This window comes from Hylaeus anthracinus, unplaced genomic scaffold, assembly GCF_026225885.1.
Source record: "Hylaeus anthracinus isolate JK02 unplaced genomic scaffold, UHH_iyHylAnth1.0_haploid 11981, whole genome shotgun sequence".
NCBI lineage: Eukaryota > Metazoa > Arthropoda > Insecta > Hymenoptera > Colletidae > Hylaeus > Hylaeus anthracinus.
This window is the reverse complement of record NW_026534329.1, coordinates 6,131,528-6,152,729: the sequence shown is the minus strand read 5'-3', so window position 1 is coordinate 6,152,729 and position 21,202 is coordinate 6,131,528. Positions and strand designations below refer to the sequence as shown.

Genomic DNA, 21,202 nt, shown 5'->3' with positions numbered 1-21,202 from the left:
TTATTGATCATTTAATTTTTTTTTCGTTTTAGTAAAATCGTGAACAATTTTGAGATTCGAGTAGCAAAGAAAATATTGTATTCAGTTGTCAATGATTCGATTCAATTTTAATAGTTATATATGAAAGAGCTTTTTGAAAGCTACAAAATGATAACACTTGCATATAAAGTAATTTTAATGACTTCAAAAAATTGCGCAAACTGAAACAACGTAAAATACGCACGAACTTTGGTTCACCCTAATAAATATTGATTAGTCGCCAGGTCATCAGAGATGATAAAGTATTCTTTTCCAAATATATTGGTGAGAATATTACCAATAGATTGGGGATGTTTTCCCAATGAAGATGAGTCCAAATATGATCTCATTCCAATGCTGAAGAGTTCCTTACGAGTTTCCCAAAGAGTCCCAGCGTTTTGAAGAAAAAATTAATTTTACCACTTAAAAGAAAAAAACGCATCGATACAATAGTACCTTTTGGCTGATGTGGAAAGTTTTAAAAATATATTCGCGAGGTATCGGTAACGATGGAACTGTCCCGACCCAGCAGTTTACCGAAAAATGGCTGAAAAGTGCAAATCTTGTTGAGCTCTGCTCTAAAGTATCCTGTATCTCCTAAACGGATTCCCGAAGTTAAAATTAATATATTGGGTTATCCAGAAAGTTCGTGCCAATTTTTAAGGAACATTCAAAGACACGTTTGAATTTCGATATATATATTTATTGAATTATATATGTACCATTTTGTTCCACAATTTTTCCACCTTTTAAGAGATGTTATTTGTTTTCAATCATTCCGATATATTCAGACCTGTACCGCCTACTAAAACTCGGCATGGACCTTCCAGACAACCCAATATTTGGTGTCCTTCCACACTCTACATAACATCCTCCAAATTTAATATCAATTGGCCACCGGTACCTTTCGGAATAATATCCAATTCGATAACAGTTCTTGCAAGAAGCATCCCACTGTATTTCGCGCCAATACCTTGGCCAATACCTTGCCATTGCATACAGAAACCGTGCTTCGAATGAGAATCATCGATCGAATATTAAAATAGATGTTCCAGAGTGCATCGACAGGTGTCAGAGACAATCCGAGATCTCCGTACCCGTGTCGAGCATGACAATTTAAAAAGAACGACACTCACCTTGCATAGGACGCGTGGCAGCGCTGCGCGACATTGTTCGCGTAGTCTATTAGGCTGTAGCTCTGAGTTAGGCGCTTTTGGACGGAGTCTGTAGATATGTTTCACGGGGAAGGTGGCGCCTCTCAAAAGTACTTTCCGGGCGCGGCGACGCTGGTTGACGGCTGGCGTCGTAGAAAATGCATCAAACGTACGGCACGATAGCCGCGGTGTAAAAACGAGGGTAAAAAATGGTCTCCTATCGCCGGTCGGCGGGTTTGTCGTTGCGATCGTAGGTACTCTCTTCCTGTCTATGGTATCTACCGATGGGAACCGGAAACGAGTGCTTCTGGACGCGGGCAAGGTCGACGTTCCGTCCTTGGTCGGCTTTCGTGTTCGAAATGGTTGATTCTTGGGGACGCGGTGATAGAAAATCGGCAATCGTTTCGATTTACGGCGAAAAAGACGAGAGAGATTGAGGCACGTGAAGGATGACGATGACGCGTAGGCGGTCGTTTCCGTCGTACGACGATCATCAAGCGACGGATGCCTCGATATTCGACGGGAACGTTGACGCGGGTACGGGTCACAGAACGACGCCCCTGAGTTCAGGTCGGATATTCCGCGGCTAAGTAGTGATGACAGGATATCCGGTGTGGGGGGTACGGGGGGTCCTTTGAGGGTGGCGTCCATGTGGGGTGGATGGTCACCTCCTTTCTTTCCTCTCTCCTGCGACCCACCTCCTCCTCCAGGACCGCCTCGTCAGGGTGCCCCAGCTTTTGGTGTCCGAGAACACCTCTCCTGCGCCTCGCCAACTCTCACCTATCCCCTCCCACGCTGAACTTGGCGAACACACGCTGCAACAAACACGTCGAATTCGCGGTTAATGCAAGCTAATTTTTATTCACTCGAAAAATCTGTCTAACTATTTCTTATTACTAGACTGCGGATCTTTATGAAAAATAAAATCTTCGCGAACGTGCTTACAAAAATTGAGCCTAGATAGAGATTTATTTTATTCTGCAAATATTGGGTCGTCCAGAAAGTTCATGCCAATTTTTAAGAAAAATTCAAAGGCACATTTGAATTTTACTATATATTTATTGAATTATGTAAGTGCCATTTTGTTCCATAACCTTTTCACCTTTTAAGGGATGTATACGTGTTATTCGTTTTCAACCATTCCGATACATTCAGACCTATACCACCTATCAAACATCGGCATGGACTTTCTGGACAAACCACTATTATAACATGAACTTTACTTTCAATCTTTTTTATATTCTTGGATATTGTTTGCATTTCGTAGGTTTTTGTACATTCAAATCTCCTATAAATGCATAAAGATCCGCAGTCTACTTATTACTATTGTGGGAGTAACGATGAAATTTAATATAAATTATATTTTAGAAACTGTAACGTTCGTTGATAACGCACGCACACTCTGCTCGACCTATTATAAATTCCAATATGTGAAGAAGAGAAGTCTTTACTTAGGTAGATACTATCGGAGTTGGGTAGCTGTTATGTTGCAATTTTTAACCGGACGATCGAAGGGTTATTATTTATCTGATGATTAATACTTGGTGTAATAAAATAGAGTCATGGTATTCGCAGAAGCCAAATACTTTAAAACTAAGCCGTTCCTGCGACAACTACGCGGTGACTCGAGTTTTCTTCGATATTAAACGTGACATTGAGAATGTTTGAATAAATCGATATAAAAATGGTGCTCCATTACCGCGCCTTGGTTGCACGCGTTTATCGCGTTGCAGTTTTTCTACAACGTTACACGTTTGTTCAAATGCAGTCATGCATACTTTTTCCGGTATACTAATTATTCAACGAGTGATTATTTTCCGATCGATGAATCGCAGGTAGTTCAATTCGCCTTTTTAAAACGAAGTCTTATTGCGTTTACATTTTTATGCAATTATAATAATCAGATTGAAACAGTCGTTCGATTTAAAAGATAATCGTATATGAACATATAAAGCTCAGTATTTAGTTACACATTGTAATAATTAATTAATTATAAGCAATTTTATTGTAAATACCTTTGAAATACTAAATATAAATACTAAATTCCATAAAAATACTCAATTTCAAAATTAAATTGAAACTCTCAAGTTAAAAATGTCGAAATTCTCAATTGTAATATTGCGTAAAATTCTTAATTGAACAATTTCATATGAAATATATCTATTCGTGTTCCGTGCATATTTTAAGATTACCAAATATTTGTCCTCTCGTAGAACACTTTTAATGAAGTTTAGAACGCACTGAATAATTGGTCGAATCGACTGCGACGAATCGTTATCGAACGAAAAACGTATAAGATTTTCAGCATCTACCTGAGTGGTTGAATGTATGGATTATGAAATCTAACATTTAGGAGAAAGCACGAAGGACAACGAAGCATAACCTATACCCGGTTAATCCATAAGAACAAACAAGCTTAGCTGGTCAATCGAAGCAAAGTCGCACTGTCCGCGATTTAATTATGTATGCAGGTATCCTTGATTCAAACAGTAAAGTTTTTAAACGTCCTGACGTGTTCGTACCCGTTGTATGTAAACTTGTTTCCGGCTTGCAGTTGTGTTATAGAATTGTGGCGACGTGTATCTATAAAACGTGGGTTTATCTTCCATTCGCAAACAAAAAAAAACAACTGTATACGCTTCTTCGAGAAACGATACATTTAATTAAACAAAAACTACGATGTTGCATTCTTTTAGTATTACGATCAGCTTTCTCTACTTTAATATTTATTAATATAATTGCAACATAAGTATCGATATCACTTAAATATTAATAATCACATTAAAACAGTGTTTCGATTTAAAGATAATCTTATACGAACATATAAAGCTCAATATTTAGTTATTCATTGTACACACAAAATATACTTTAGCATATTTTAATATAAGTATAAATATCAATATCAGGGTGGTCGCAAAGAAATGATTCAGTCAATGAAGTCAATTTAATTTCCAAAAGCACAGATATTTGCCACGAGCATTAAGAAAATATTTATATTTTCTTTATACGTTCTTATATCCATAATATTTCTTTGGGAGGAATTTTTTGGGAGGAAAAATTTAACTATAAAATACAACAGTGTATTTCGTTTTCTCGAATAATAATATTGATAAATCATTTTTGTATCTGTCAGATTCAATCACGTTAATTATCGTTGGAAGCGCATAATCGTTTGCTGCGTTAAACAATTATGCAAATGGATGACGGGTTAGTTGGTAATTGGAGCGAATACGCGACGAGAATATTCATTTATTGCAATGTGTACATTGGAATTCTCATTTACAAACTTTCAGCCGGCTACGTTACGATTCTCTCCGTTTAACAGGAGAAACTTAATATTTGTGGACAAACACGAGGTCAACCTTATCACTCCTTTCTCACAGGGATTATAAACATAATTTAAAGAGGATTAAGTTTGATAATCCTCAAAAGGACCGTGATATAGTCGGTTGAAACGTTGTACGTAGGAAATCCAATGTATATATTAACACCAAATGGATATTCTCATGGCACATGCATATACTTCCAACCAGCTTCGCATAACGTTTCCTCTAATTATTATTAGGGAAACACTTGATGTTATCACCAAATTGAAATATAATGAAATGTGGGATCAAATGAACATTCAATCAATACTTTCAATCTTTATTTTATTTATTTATGAAAGCTTGAAAGAACGATCTTTATTTAACTATAAACGAGAAATATAGACAAGAAAATACTGGTGAAAATTAACAAGAAGAAAATAACCGAAAGGAGTCTACAATACATTTATGATTGTGATTTTTGTCACAATCCAAATAATATAAAATAAAAATATGTAAATATTTTGTGATGATTTATTCATTAGGTTCCACTATATATATATGAAAAAATATAGTTTTAGAATTTGTTTAAAAACATACAAAAATATAGAATTATAAATTGCACAAAAAGTTGTAAAATTGTATTTATTATAGTTACAAAAATGATATACCCTATTTTTATAAAAACTGCATTTTTTCCAATAACATAAATACAAGAGAATATTGAAGAGAATATTAGATATTTTACATTAAAATCTCGGAACACCAAAATTTCGCTAAGCGACCCCATTCGGGGTTGCAACCCATAGTTTAAGAAGTCCTGGTTTAAATATACAGTGTAACATACATTTCCATTAACTAAATATTATTTCACCAAAATATCTCACTAAAACAATTAAAAGGAAACGTTTGTGCAATACATCTGCTTAGAATAAAAGATGCGCAAGGTCGATAGAAAATATTCGAATGTTGGCTTCAATCAAACTTTGAAATCAAGCAGAGTAAATATAAAGCCATCCGCGCCATGCGAAAATATATAAACGGCGAAACTACCCCAAGGAATTAGCATTCTAATCTCGAGCTTTATCAAGCTTCTATTAAATTTCTTTTATTTTCTTTTCGAGTCTCTGACGTACGCTCGCTACTGAAAAGCCTGATAAAAATCCGTTTCGCAAGTTTGTTTTAGAAATTACCCGAGCCGACGGGACGGGTTGGACAGCTTGAATACTGGTTTCAGACGGGTTCGACGTTACAACAGCTTTACATTGTCACGGCGACTGAGGACAGAACGTCGCTGGATCGCACCTGTCGCGATTAACAAAAGAGGAATCGTGCCGCTAACGACGCTGACCGCCGACCTACATGGAGAGTTCGCCATTGACGCGTATTTTTCATTCTCGCTGTATATTCGTGACCCCAATAAACGGTACACAGCTGGAACACACGACCCTACAGGGTCGCAACCCTACCGACGTTTCCGTAAGCGGCGTTAATCGATCGTTAACTGCAGCTCTTATCGGACCACTTTCGGAATTCTAAGGAAATATCAGCACGAACATTGCTGGAAAATGTTCCCTTGTAAATGTAACCCTTTGCACTCGAGAGGTGACCATCAGTCAACACAAGGTTTCACCCAGCAAATCTACTAGCAATAATGTTTCTTTAAGTTCGGTTTCTTTGGAACTCGAGGTGTCAATAAAATGACAACGGTTCGAAGTCAATCCAAGCTTAATCATTCGTGACAATAGAGTGCTAAGAAAGCATCTTGAGTTGTTGGTAGATACCAGAAGAAAAGGCTCCGAGTCGAAAGGATTAATGAACTTTCTTTGTATTTTTAGAAGGTGAACATCCACCCTTAAGGGTCAACGTCACTCTAGGAAAAAGAGTTTAACTTTGACAATTTTTTAACATGTTCATCGCTACGTCACTTCTGAAAATCATGCGTTAAATAAAAACAAGTCTGGATAGGATTCGTGAATTTTGATCGGGTTGTTAACCTGAATACTAACTCGAAAGGTTAAATTACACAGTTTCCAATTGTATAAGAATAAAATTTTAGTTGCATAAGTATTTCCATGAGCATGACTGGTACTGAAAGTGTTAAGGACGCGTTGTATTAGTTCAGCCAAGGAGTTTGTTCGTTTTTTAACGAGAAATGAAAAGCAATCTTTCCTAGACGAGGATTCTCATCAATGATTTTTCTCCATCCGTTGAACAAATTCTAAGCGAAGTTTAACAACCCTTTCAGAATCGAAGTCCTTTTCCTTAGCAAATTTTGTACACATCGGAAAAATGTTAAAAATTCCTAGTTCAGAAGTAATGTAAGTATTAGGTTGTCCCAAAAGTTTCTTTCGTGGCTTGCACACACTTATTTTGTGTAGCAGTGTTTATATAAATAGACATCCTAATTTCTTAGATGTTAATGTTGTAACAGTAATGGAGCAAAATGAATCGTACGCAATTCAATAATGTAACATTAGACATAAAATATTATGTATGTATTACCTATTAATGAAATGGAAGAAACTTTTGGGACAACCTAATATTTCCACTTAAAATAATGCTACATCGTCCTACAAATATAGCAATGAATTGAACCGTTCATTTTTTCCCCTCGACATTTTTCTCTAAATGTATTGGTAACGAAGTTACGGCTCGTTACACTTACTTGGCCCATTCTGTACATTGTAACTCTAAGAATTTCGGGGATTCTGTTGATCTTCGCGCATCAGGTGTGCTCGTGATGACGTTCGTAGGTTTCAGCTATCCGCATGAATGAGACTTTAACGGGTGCTTTATCCTCCCTGCGATGCTAATTGAGTTAACGCCGTGAACGCCGTGTGCGGAATGAAATCTGCAACTTGAGGCTTTGCGAACGTTGCAACAGATTTCAGCGGGATCAAATAACGTTTTACGTTCGCGGAACCCCTTTTCTGCGGTTCGAAAGTTCCTCTTCTGGTCCGTGATATATGCACGAACCGCTGGCTTTCTTAATACGTGCACGTTTTGAATTAACAGTCGCTCGAATAGTGAGATTTTTAAATGCGGTTTCTTCCTCCGATTTCTTCCCTATTTTTAAAGGGGTTAGTTTTCAGGCATTTGTTCGTTAAAATTGTTTGGTGTCTTATTATGAACTCTATCCGTCAATCTAGTTCGTGTACATAATTTCGAAACACCCTGTGCAAATACTATCCGTTCCTAAATCTACGTTTCACCTTCGAGTTTATATTGTAAATTCAAACCTCATTTTGTAGTTAGATAGCACTTTTCTCGTTCGTTATCTCGGTTATAAATGTACGTCGTGAGTCTGCGATAAATGGACCGCAAATTTAGTTTTGTGTCCCATAATGATACATTCCTTTCTATCTCTGGTAAAAATTTACACGATGCGTTCCATAAAGTGACGAACGTGATTTCAGAGAAAAATCGGGGAGGCTAATATTACAGGAACACATTTCAAAATGATATTATTCAAAAACTAATGAGTGTAATGCTATTATTAATTAATGACGTATTTTTGAAGTTGTAAGTAAAAATTCGCGAAAGTAATAATATCTTCCTTTAAATTAATTTAATATTCATACTATAATATATTACATATCACTAGTAAGAAAAATTAAATTAATATTGAAGTTTGATCGGATTTCTACTGTATTAATAAAAAGGATTAATAACGACTTATTCCAGATCTTTATTTAAATTCAAGAATTTCTAGTGAAACATAAACCGTTAATTATAGATTTATTTCAATCATTTGTAATACTTTACCAACCCATTTTTTAATTACTTTCAAAATCATTTTCCTTTTCGTTCTGAAAGTTTCATACTGAATAATATAGTATATAAAAATCTTCGTTTCTCCTTTCTAACATAAAAATCACACTTAAAGTAATGAGTCCATTTCACGACACACTCCGCATAGACTTTGCCGAACAGTAACGACCGAGGCATTCGAACGAAACGTTGTATTTTTCTACCGCAAATCGCCGCAGCAAATGTTTGACTATGATAAGGAGCAAACGTGTCTCACGACGTTGCATATATCATAACGCCTAACATCGAGCGTTATAAAGCAGTCGAGATAACGAGACTCAAGGTGGTGTTACTCGATAAACGCCAGTCATCGTTTATCGTCTCAAAAGTTTGACCAATAATTTGTATCCATCTCGTGTCGCTGAACACGTTTTCCACGCTTTAATGAATTCACATATTCTAACCGTGGACAAAGCCGCGCACTGCACAAACGACTTTATTCGCGACCGAGTTCAGGTTCATACCCTTTTAAGCTTCTCGTTCACGCCCGTTACAGAGGTTTCGCGGCGCGGTAGAACCAGAGACAGGCGAATTCCTTGTCTAGATGGATATTTCGAATAATAAATAAAGTTCTACGAATAAAACAACTGTTCATCCATTACTTGCTGAATCGACTTCGAAGCACTATAGAGAATTCAATTATTTTTCAAATTCTCTAACGACAAAATGTTACCCAATAACAACAAATACAATGTAATTATTATAATCAACATATAGATGTTAAAGATATAGTAGTCTATTAGTAAAGGAAGAGTTAGATTAAAATAACACAAACATCATACAAAATCGTGATCGATTGAGATCAGAATGATTTCACGTGCATAGGTTAATAATTCCAACTTCTTGACTTTGTTTGATAGGCAATCTTCAACATTTTTATTTATCTGCTTGGGTGCCTGAATATTTATTGCATAATAATTAAAAAATGACTCAATGAATTTCCATAAAATACTGTACACGTGTAAATTACTTATTGCAGTGATTTAGAAGTTCGTTGAAGTTTTATTAATAAATTCCGTAAGTGGAATCGAATTTTCATCTTTGGAGGTCTCCGAGTAGATTATTTGCGTTATAAACAGAGTTTCCGTTTGTCCTCAAATTCTTGAGATAATTGTTCCGCATCAATGGCCTCATTTCGAAGATGAATCTCAATGAACGAGTATCGAAGGAATCCAGGGATCCAGAAACCTTGGAATACTTGGTGATCTATATCACTGATTCTTAACCGCTGTGCTGTGGCATACCATCATGCCGTAGGACCTATCACGCTCCATCATCCAACGATTTATTGAATTTTTTCTTGTTTAAGAAACTCTCGTTTAACGATATTAAACAACAGCGAATACTAACACGGTATTGAAAATCACTGATCGAGGTTTCCTGCCTCTAAATTATCCTATTACTCCGAAATGATAAGAAGTATTCTTCCTAACTGTGCGATGGGCTCAACAAGCTTAAGAATCACTGAACTATACAGATTGCGATTTTAATAACAAGATAACGATCACCGAAAACAATTATAAAGTAGCTTCGAAGTTGAATGCTTTTCCTCTCTAATCAAGCAACGAGCTCCAAAATCGCGATAACAGGGAAGACATTATCTGGAATATATGGAGTAGACGTACCACCTGTTTGCTCGAGCGTGCATTCAACAAGCGACTGCGTTTTACTTCTAATTTTAGGGATTCGTCCATGATCACGTGCGAAAAATTCAGTTTCAGTTACCGTCGAGAACCGATACAAAGAACAACATAACCCTCCTAATTATGGTTGCTTATTTTTTACCGCGAGTTTAATCGCAGGATTACTACCTGCATTATAATCTAACAATGTTCGATTACATATTTGTCTACGTAACTTTTGGAACTTGTCATTTAGAATAGATACAAAATAAAGTGTAGATTTGCAGGACTTCGTTTATAAGAAAAGAAAACGTTACACGGGAGAAACGATTATAGTCTAAACAAATACACTAAGCCTTATTTGTAGGTCTTCTTTATCTATTACCTGATTAATGAAAGGTGACAAGATCACAGAAATTAAGATATTAAAGCATCTAAGAAGTCAGCGTAGGTAAAAATTGACAAATTAAAAAAAATATAAATTTACCCTTAGAAGCCTTTTCCAAATTAAATTGAAAAATTATCAATGTGTTTATTATTTGAACAATTTTGACAGCTGACGTTTATTGTTTTTATCTTGTTTTCCAAAGAACATCATGCAATGGTACATACAGTCAAATATTAAAAACGAACCAATTGCAAGTGTAGAATTCGATTTAAAAGTTCGCTATCAAATTTTAAACTTAGGGCATTTAAGGGTTAACGATATGTAGATTGTACGATACATAGTAGTTGAAGATACAGCCGTAATCCATTAGTAAACGAAGAGTTAGATGAAAGCCAAAACTCGTACAAAATTCAGATCGATTGAGATAAGTATGATTCTTACTTCTTGACTTTGTTCTCGATAGGCAATCTTCAACATTTTTATTTATCTGCTTGGGTGTCTGAATATTTATTGCACCATAATTAAAAAGTAACTCAATAAATTTCCATAAAATACTGTACACATGTAAACATGTCTTCAAAAAGAATAAGTTACTTTATATTCAGTTTGTTATGATGTATAAATAAATTCGACCGCAAGTATCTCCTCATCAAGTGCGTCTATTAAAAAATTGGTAGAACAGCGAATCAATTTGTTATAATGTATAAGTAAATTCGACCGCAAGTATCTCCTCATAAAGTGCGTCTATTAAATAATTGGTAGAACAGTGAATCAATAAGCGTCGAGCATTTAAAATCGTTGAAAGTGCGACAAAGCCATCCGACCCTGACGGAGGGTAAACGATGAGCTGGAGCTGTCGCGGAAGAATAAGCATTGTTTAATCGAATGCCGCGTCTTCCATGTACTGGCACCAGCCGTGTAAGTGACTAATATGACTGAAACGACGACCGTGATCTCGAGTTAATATTGCCCGATTGTGTAACTATTGACCCAGAAATAATCTGCAGTTGGAAGACGAACAGGCTGCGCTCGAACTCGAAACTCACGAATTCGTTTTTCTTGATGATCGTGCGTTTATAAAATTGCAATGCGATGCAAAACAGAAGCCATCGTATACACATACAATGCATGCGGATACAATTCTGCGACTGATTTCTTTATCTTTTCAAAAATTCAATGGAATCAACGTTACGTAGATAAAAGTGAGAATACCAATTTTTAACATTTTCTGACAAGTTACTTCTGAGATAGGAAGCATAATAGAGACCAATGGAGGAATACAAACGGTTTAACGCGTACAGAAGTTCGTTACTGATATTTCAAAAGTTTAGTTTCAAAAGTTTAGTTTCAATAGTTTAGTCTCAGCTAAGTATGTGGAAGTCGTTATAGTAATTTTCAAGGTTTTTGGATTTTCAAGGTTATGAATCACTCTTTAGACATAAAATCAAATGGAAGCCACATGAATAGACTAAAATCAGTAGAAAAAATGACCAAATGTGCTTTAAGACATACCTAAAGTATTCTCAGCCGTAAACAAAAATTAAGTGAATTTTTCTCTGTAAAAAAAATTACGAAAAACACTTAATATGATATTTTCGTTTCAAAAATTTAGTTTCAGCTAAGTATGTGAAAGTCATCATAGTAATTTTCAAAGTTTATCAATGAATCACTCTTTATACATAAAATCAAATGGAAGCCAACACATGAATCGAATAAAATGAGTGGAAAAAATTACCAAATGTATTTTTAAGACGTAAACAAAAATTAAGTGAATTTTTCTCTGTAAAAAAAATCACGAGAAAACACTTAGTACTTGGCCTCCTAATATCGTTTCTCCCCTTAAAGAGTCGCGATATGCTGTACGAGTGGTTCAGCGTTTGCAGGTAGAAATTTACCTGGTAAGTGGAGCTCATTAAAAGGTACGGAGGAAGGTATTAAGAGGAAACGGGGTCACCGATTGCAGGTGGATATCGCTACGTTTCAGTGACGTTTATACATCGTGTACGAAGTTATTAATAATACATTGATCATGTACCATTCCAAAGGAGGGTTTTAAAATTGTGGGCATAAATCATCGAGGCTTCTGGAATGGAACAGACAGGTCTCGATAAACGTATGCTTTAAAACTAATAAATTCGCACATGCATAAATAACAAAGGTTGCACAAATTGTCCACCAATTTACGATTACATGGAAATCGATCTACCTCTTTGCGATAATTCTGTTTGGACTTCTTTTCCATGGCCACGAAAATAAAATTACTCTGTAATTTACACGTTAGTTGTTTACTAGTCGAATTCTGAGTATACTGAAAATTCTGAAGCGATATTTTGAAGTATATGCAAACTAGAGAATATGCAAACTAGAGAACTGAATAACCAGGAAGTGGCTATGTCGCTCTTGTGTACGTGTTGATTGAAGCGTTCTTTTTTCTATTCATGAATTTACTTGTACTTGCATAACATTGTTAGAATACGTTCGGAGCTTAGCGACCCCGAGGTACCCGAGCTAGAGGGGGACCAGCGGGCCCCAATAGATGAGAAGAGGTACTGCAAACGGTATTAAAACAATGCAGGAGTCATGTAAGACGATGACAAAAAGAATGGAAATAAGCTAATAATAAGTAAGCAGTGGAATAACGTTGTATAATAAGTTACGCACTTTAAATAAATAAATGAATAAATGAATACGTTCGCTGGAATAATTATAAGACGAATAACTTATAAGACATTCGGTCGATTTAACAGTCGCGCAGATCGGTTTTTATTCTTTCGATGTGAAAGTTCATTCCACAATTCAAATTTTAATTCATATTTAATGAATTACTAATCGAACGCCATTTATCTACTTCGTTGCCCGAAACGTGTCATCGTTAGATAAGAACTTTGCCCGTCGCCGGTATTAACGTACGATAACGAACGAAATAGGAAAAACACGTTCGATAATTCCACCGGCACGATATAATTGCGCGACGCTCGATAAAATCAGCGATCGGATAAGATGTTTGTCGCGGACAGGTCGTTACACAGGTGAGAAATGGGAGCGCGTTTTACCTTTACGCGTAACGTATCATCTGTTTCGCGACGAAACAAAAGCACTCTCCGCCCCGGTGAACGACGGAAGCTCGTTTAGAAAACAGCCGGCACGCATGATGCAGCATGCATTCATGATACATCGCGATTGGCCGTCTGCCAACCGTATCCGAGCACTGTACGCTTTTACTCGACTTTATCGCATCCCTCAAACGTTCGGTATGATAATTCTGGCTCGATCATTTTTAACCTTTCACCGATCGAGTCTGGCGACCAATTGGCTACGTAACACTTCGACGCGTTTGCGAAGCGCACTTTCGTCCGACGAGCCATTAGACTGGGGAGGATTTAATACTATTCGACACGCGATCGTCGGGACATTCCTCGACGAGATTTGCATGGAGGTATTTGCGGTAGAATAGGATGCGATTTTGTTTTATTATTCATGATTTCTGATGGTGGGTAAAGGTCAGTGATAGTCGGAACCCTAGGCTTTGAACAAGTCTGAAGTTTCTCGACACGTTTGTATCGTTTCTCCTTTGGAAAACGTTCGATTTCAGATTTATTTAAAGTCTACGGTTTTGACCATTATTGGAAAAATAAGGAGATTTGAACCCACGATCCTCGGATCCACGGTCGACCAATCCCGTACCCTACGATTCGTGTTGTTGTTTAACTCCTTATTCTTGGGTATGGGAGGCGCGGATACTACACTGACGAAGTTTGCTTTTTGTGATTCGGTAGGACCTTGATTATTGCAGGGAATTGAGGCTGAATCTTTTACACTAATCAAGGTTTTAGAGGTAAATTGAACAAGTAGTAGCTCTGTGATGTTTTGGCTGAACCTTCTTCAATGCAAAACCTCTGCAATCCTACATCGGAACTAGGCTCTGCAAGGAGCCATTGAAATCAGATAATTCAAACATTTCGTTTTCATTTTACACCCGAGACTTCGAGAATCGGTACGATAGATCGCGCGAATTCCTCGCCAATTGCTGAGACAACCGTTAAGATTCGTTGGATGGCGTAAATCTGCATCGAGCGCAGCTGTATCGTTGATAGATCGCAGAGTTGCTTAACTCGGAAAACGATGAGTTACGATAACAATACGAGAGCAATGAAAATAAATGACGAGAATTTAATCGCGCAGATATCGCATGACCACGAGCGACGGACCGACTGCGGTGTTAACGTTTCTCCCATCGATCGCGCGTTACAATGAACTCTTTTCAGTGATCTCATGCCTCGGATATTGATCCTAACGAATCGCACGGATGATCGTACGCAGCGAGTCGCGGCCAGCGAAGAGTTAACGGCAGGCCGAAGCGCGAATATCGACAGGGAAACGACACTCGAGGGAATGCAATTTAATTACGGAGAGAAGTGGAATGTGAAAGGACCAACGACTTGATAATTCAACTATTTATCAGCACGTGTGAATTGAATAGTTGACAAGCGACGGACGTACGGTGAATAATCATTGGAAACTCTGCGACGATGTTAACGAAGGTGGCGCGATAGAAAAATGATTTATTTGAAAGAATTCTTATTTTACGTAACAAAGAATTGTGGAATGTCAATGTTTTTTTGGACGTTACAATAGACACGCGAAACTATTAAATGAACTGTCATATTTGAAAATGGAGTAAACCCATTTTTTCATGTATCGAGATATTTAAGGGTTTGTATTTGAATTAATTTAAAAATATTGGCAAACGGTAATCAATTAGTGCGATGTTTTTAACACTATACGACTTTTAAATTTCATTATAAAATAGCAATTATTAAAATCATTTAAAAAAATAAACGATCTGTTTAACTCCAAATGAACGTATACCGCTTTCAAAAATACCATATTATAAAAAATAAAAACAAGAGGAAATTCAAGTCCATACTTTTATAAACATTAGCTTCACTGAGATGGATCTTTTAATGTAAAAAAGTTTACTAAGAATTAATTTTACTTATATTAGAAAGATGATATATATAAAGAAGTGTAAAATGTAAATGTAAAACAAAATCAAATTTTAAATTTATCTCTCCTTTACAGTTAACACAGTGAAGTATTTATAATAATTGCAACAAGAAAGTTGTTTTATTATATATATATATATATATATATATATATATATATATATATAAATTATAATGAATTAAAATAAATTAAAATAAATAAAAAAAAATAAATTAAAATATAAATATATAAATTATTAAATAAACTATTGAATATCGAGTACTTTACGAGAATTATATGTTGAATTGCTATGAATGAGTGCAGACATCCCGTACGATAATAGTTTGACTGATGCATGTACGGCAACCATTAATTACGTTCGTTTATCTTTGAAAAAGTTACAGGTGTGTTGGTGTATCGGAATGAATGGTGGGTAGTATAACAGTGTATATTCTTCTGTACATAGAAGAAATCGATATCGAAGAAGTACTATATCCGTGAATGAGGCGAGTGTTCGATAGCCAAAATTCGAATCCCAGGCGTCCCCGCCCCCCCCCCAGTTTTTCAAAGTATGGCTAAGAAAAAAGTATCGAAAGCCTGTGGCTTATTTAAATGTAAGAAAACATATAATATTATAAATGTGAAGAGATATGTAACGGAAAAGAGGAGTGAACAGTAAACAATGAACGATATTAGTTCCATGCGATTAGTTCTCAACATTTATAGAGATATTATACATAGAGCAGTGGAGATGTAAACCAGCCTCTAAGTGGAAATGTCCCACCGTTAAAAAAAGACAACAAACCATGATACCATATCTATCTCTGTGCTTTTATTAATGTGAACGTAAATTATATATGTAATTATTAAAAGTATAAACGATAACCATTTATTATTAGCACAAAAAAGATATAAAAATGTGCTGATAGACAGAGACAGGTAGGGTACCGCGGTTTTCTTTCTCTTTTTAGATATGGTACAGTTAAAGGTCTAGCTCTTCTACTCTATCCACATCTCTACGTCAAAATCGCGCTGTTTCTAATGGTTATAGCGCGAACATCAGTAGCAGCCGTGCACTTGAATAGTGAAATATTCATTGGGTGTTTCCGAGTTTCGTCATCAGACATTTATGCGTTCATCGACTCTGTATCGTGCTCATCAATAATCGCTAGTGTCGTGTCCTGAAGACTGCTGAAGCATCCCAATGGACTGAAGAGATGATCATATGCAATGACTCACGGGATACGGGACATATCTGTTTGCCAAGATGAGTCAAAGCTGTACGGATATTCAGAGAACCGTAATTTGATTAAAGAAAAAACTGGAATCTAGAAGCGCGGACAATTTATTCGTTTAACTCTGGACAGTTGTAGATACAGTGTTCTCGCTTATAAAAATCCATTGGTTAAACGTTTCGTGTTGATTATTTTACACGATTGAGTGCAAGTTTAACTAAAGTTGAATATACTATTATCTCATCTCAACAAACGTTTCATATTAAAATAGTGAAAATTTATAAATATAACACATCTATAACGTTATATGAAAATTAACACACGACAACACTTGGCTAAATTCTCAGAATTTATATTTAGCGAGTCGGGAATTTATTACCCATTGTATGCTAAATAAAATAAATTAATAATAAATACTTAGAATTCTTGTTTGTCTGCAAATGTAGTGTGAAATGTTCTATCGTTACACAGGTTAAAAATAATCCCACCCTCGGATCTGTTACGCGATGCAGCTGTGATAAAGATTGGAAATTTATGCTTCGCGTATTTGAACACTGAAAATTTACGTTTCATTTAACATAGATTCGTTGGGAGAAAGGTGCTCGATAATCATTTGTATCGAACTATAGATAATCTCTAAATGGAAAACCACATGCGTTTACGTGCGATTAAAACTCTGCGGGAGACTTAACATTATGTAACCTGCTGCAACTTCGTTGAAGTCAAATATTAATCAACTTGCATTCAAGGTCCAATGTCGACCTCTACCTTAACATGTTGGTCGCTACCGAGAAATAGGAGACAAAACTCTTCATTAACATGTTGACTGCCACATGTTAACATGTTATTACGTTAAAATATTATCTACAGCAGACAATTTTTAATTTCTTCAAACCATTAAAATAAAAATGGTATTTAAAAATTCATACGTATCAATATTTGCTCCAATTATGTATTTTTACTATTAGTCACATCGCCGGTCATTGGTGACCCCCACAGCGCTGTAGCCAAGTCGAGTGCCGGTCACCGGTGACCCCCACGGCAATCAACGTGTTAAGGAATTAAAAAGATTTATTTCAAAGGTAAGACGATTACGAAAATAAATTTGGAATGAACTTATAAAATTGACGAGGTTGAAAAATTAAATACTACTATAAATGCTAAATTATATAATTTTTAACAGTCTCGAGACAAAATTTTAGTTTCATCGAAATTTTCACGAGTTTCAGTTTGGCGGCCAACGTGTCAATAAACCTTGCATGTACAGGTTGTCTAACGACAGGTATTGTTTATAATAACGCTTAAAATTGAGTCATTTCATTAGATGGTAAAGAGAAAATTGTATGCGGTAAAAGATATTCGGATTTTCACGTTTCGAAGGATATTTCTATTCGATTTATTCAAACGGCATTGCTATAAATATCTTTGATAGTTGGATACCTTTAAGAATTCGTATACCTGCATTTACGTATATTTCTATATATCTTTGTTGGTATTTTATTAGGCAAAAGAGAATGAAACGAAATACAACGAATATTTTTATATCCTAAATCAGTGATTCCCAAAGTGGGCGCCACCGCCCCCTGGCGGGTGCTGCAGGGATTCAGGCGGGCGTTGATGGCCAACGTGGGCTGTAATTCAAAAGTTCTTAATCGCATTTCCTTCGTCATATTTACTGGAACGTGGATTCAGTGCGGTAACAAAATGTATCAACAAAAAATAAAAATAAAAAAAAAAAACCAATTGCAAATAGTAAATCGCGGTGATTTAAGATTACTGTTGGCGAAAATAGAGCCGAGGATTACTAAATTGTTAGCAGTACACCAGGTTCATCCTTCTCATTAAGATGATTTCGAATCTTTTAACTTTTTTTTTCTGTATTACGTTCTATTCCGAGTTCAATAAATAGTTTCATAATTTCAAAGTTCAATGTTTCTAATTTACACCTTCCTTTACTATATTTTACGAAAAAGGTAGAAACATTAGTACATGTATATTTCCTATTAGTTACTATTAAAATTTTTAAAAAATTAATTTTGCTAGGGGCGCTAAGTAATATTTTTTTTAGAAAGGAGACGGTAGGACAAAAAAGTTATGGAACCACTGTCCTAAATCTAAACGAAGATGAAGTACCTTGAGGACCACCAGGAGTCATGTCTTCGCATAGTAGTTGTTTCATCTGACGCTTCCACGGTGTTGTCACCAAAAAACCCGCGCGCGTTCACCGGTTCCCGAGCGATTCGTTCAACAACCGTGGTCCCATGGTCGTGAAAACATCCTTCCTACGAGAGATTACCGACACTCGAGCAAACGCTTTCACGTACACCCATTCACTGTCCGCGTAACAGATAAGAGACACGGTCTTTGTTCATTGATCGGGGATACCTACGAGAAGCCTCCATTCGGAGCGTCGCTCATCCGGCGCGGGTCGTAATCGTAACAGCGTACCGATCCCAGTGGGTCAAGGTTGCGAGAAATCCTTCGCAGCGATCGACCACCTTCGCTTAGGGGACTCCCGAGACGCGTGCTTCGAGTGTCCACGAAATATCGTCGACTTTCGAAACCGCCTGCCCTTCTTCCAGCGGTGATTCCAGTCTCGAGTCGACTTCCAGGCGTCGATCCTCGTCGACGCGAGCCGCCCACGTGGGATCGATGAAGGACGCTCGGAAAATACTCCGATCAATTCGGTAGTGCAACGACCCTTTGAGGAAAGTTTCCTTAGTCACATAGGTGATCTTGCGTTGATTTTTCGTGGGCTAGTCTTGAACTGTTCAGGCGTTGATTCGAAGACGCGAATGGGGGTTGTTGGGTATTCTTCACTGGGCAATTGAGGAGTCGATTTCGATCTAGAACAGCGTTCCCAAAACTGTCTTTTAGCTGTGATTGACAATCACTGATTGTTGGTTTTGTTTAGCTATAAGTTGTGGAGTAGGTTGATGATGTTTTTTAGGGGAATTTTGGAGTTTTCAGATTATGGAGTAATCAATGCAGCTACTGAAATTATTCATTTAATTTTGTAGACTATTTATTGAAAGATGGTCTGTCAATGTGTTTTTTTTTGAGTGACGAAACGTCGAATTAATCTGATCTCTGATCTCTATTTTCAAAAACAGTACAAAGACGATTTCAATATGATAAAATAATGGAAATATATGATGTATAATTTTGTAATGCGATGAGTAGCCTAGAGATAGAGTAATTTAAATGAAAGTATGTTTTACATATTATCGATGATATTTAAAGCGAGTCTACACAAGCAAAGCCCGCCAAAACTTCAACCTCCTCTTCTATCCAACTATCAACGATCACATGCATCCCATACCGCTTTCAATACGAACCATTCCATTTAAACTCCAATTCGTTCTTTTGCATCTATCAAAATATGAATTTGCACAAACAATCTACCCATCACGTTACAAAATTATATTTTACATATTTTTATCATTTCATTATATTCATATTACGTTTGTACTAGTAAAAAAAAGTAGAACGATTAAAATCTTTAACAACACAAGCGTATCCTGCAAATACTAAAAATCGATTTACTGTATTCTTCCAACAATTATTTACGATTGTCCCCACATCGCGATTGTTCATAATTGGAGCACAGTTTGGAAAACGACGTCTCAGAGGCACGCAACACCGTTCGTCGACGTTTCTCAACGAACGTTCGTCGTAGGAACCGCAGAAACGTTCGCTGGTTTGCAAGCAACCACTCGCGCCACGAATTTTTCGATTCCGCTTGGTCACTGGTAGGATTATTCGATCGCTGCGCAATCAGAGAGAGGCACACTTTTTTAGGAACGTACGATTATTTTCCTTAGGATAGACGAGTCACGATTTTTTTTATCGGATGAAAGAAACGCGGTTCGCGTCGAGGAGCGCGGCCCTCGTGTCTCGCGAAAGGAGTGGAGCGTCTCAGCGCGTTCACCGATCAGAAAAGGCGTCCGGTCGAAAGCATACGCCATTCTCGACTGACGAACGAAACCGCGAGGTGGCATTTCCCTCCTCCATCGGTGCGCGCTCCCCACGATAGAGGAAAAACGCCACGGGCGTGTATCGAGGTGGGGTGGCTACCGCGCGAACCGCCGACGGAAAACCGCGAATGATCGCACCGCACGCGACGTTTTTAATTCAAGGAAAAGATACGGGTGAACGAGCACGCGATAAGCGCTTTTATAATCCAGCCAGGACCGTCTTCAGCTAGTTGTACAATGAATTTATTTAAGGGGTTAGTCGCAGTCAGGAAGATGAAAAAGGACACTTTTGTGTGTGTGTGTGTGTATATTTTTTAGGTATTAAATAATAATTTTCATTAATGAAATTCGAATATATTATAAAGTATGTCTTAAAGAACTGTAAAAAAAATTTTGTTTGTAAAAAAGGTTAATTTATTTCGTCGTAACAGGTGATGTCGTGGGTGGCCATTTTGTTTGCCGTGTGCAAGATTTCTCTGAACTGGTTTACCTGAAAACAAATATAACGGTCGATTTAGAAAATGTATTAGACTAACGGGTCCCTGATCAAAGGATTTTTTTATTCTCTTATGTACTTTTCTTTTTATTCTCTATTTACTTAATTTTATAGTGAAAATTGAACTTTAACTTTTCAAACGTACGCTATTTTGTTTTAAATTAATTTTGCCCAGTATCCTTCGATCAGGGACCCATTAGTCTAATAG

The 21,202-nt window shown here is 36.7% G+C and overlaps 1 protein-coding gene across 2 annotated transcripts in view; it reads right to left on the bottom strand.

Moving 5' to 3' along the window:
- Positions 1 to 20,715, bottom strand: part of LOC128885778 (phospholipid-transporting ATPase ID) — a 60,649-nt gene extending 39,934 nt beyond the window's left edge. Inside the window, exons 1-5 of one of the 2 annotated variants that reach the window (XM_054140052.1) lie at positions 19,860 to 20,715; positions 18,911 to 19,367; positions 18,655 to 18,803; positions 1,155 to 1,987; positions 317 to 440 (exon numbers count right to left, since the gene is read on the bottom strand). Coding sequence is in view for 1 of the 2 variants with exons in the window: in XM_054140054.1 (XP_053996029.1) it covers positions 1,155 to 1,188 (34 nt within the window). In the remaining variant the exon portion in view is untranslated. The remainder of the gene's footprint in view (positions 1 to 316; positions 441 to 1,154; positions 1,988 to 18,654; positions 18,804 to 18,910; positions 19,368 to 19,859) is intronic. The other variant, XM_054140054.1, reaches the window with a different exon arrangement.
- Positions 20,716 to 21,202: the final 487 nt, after the last annotated feature.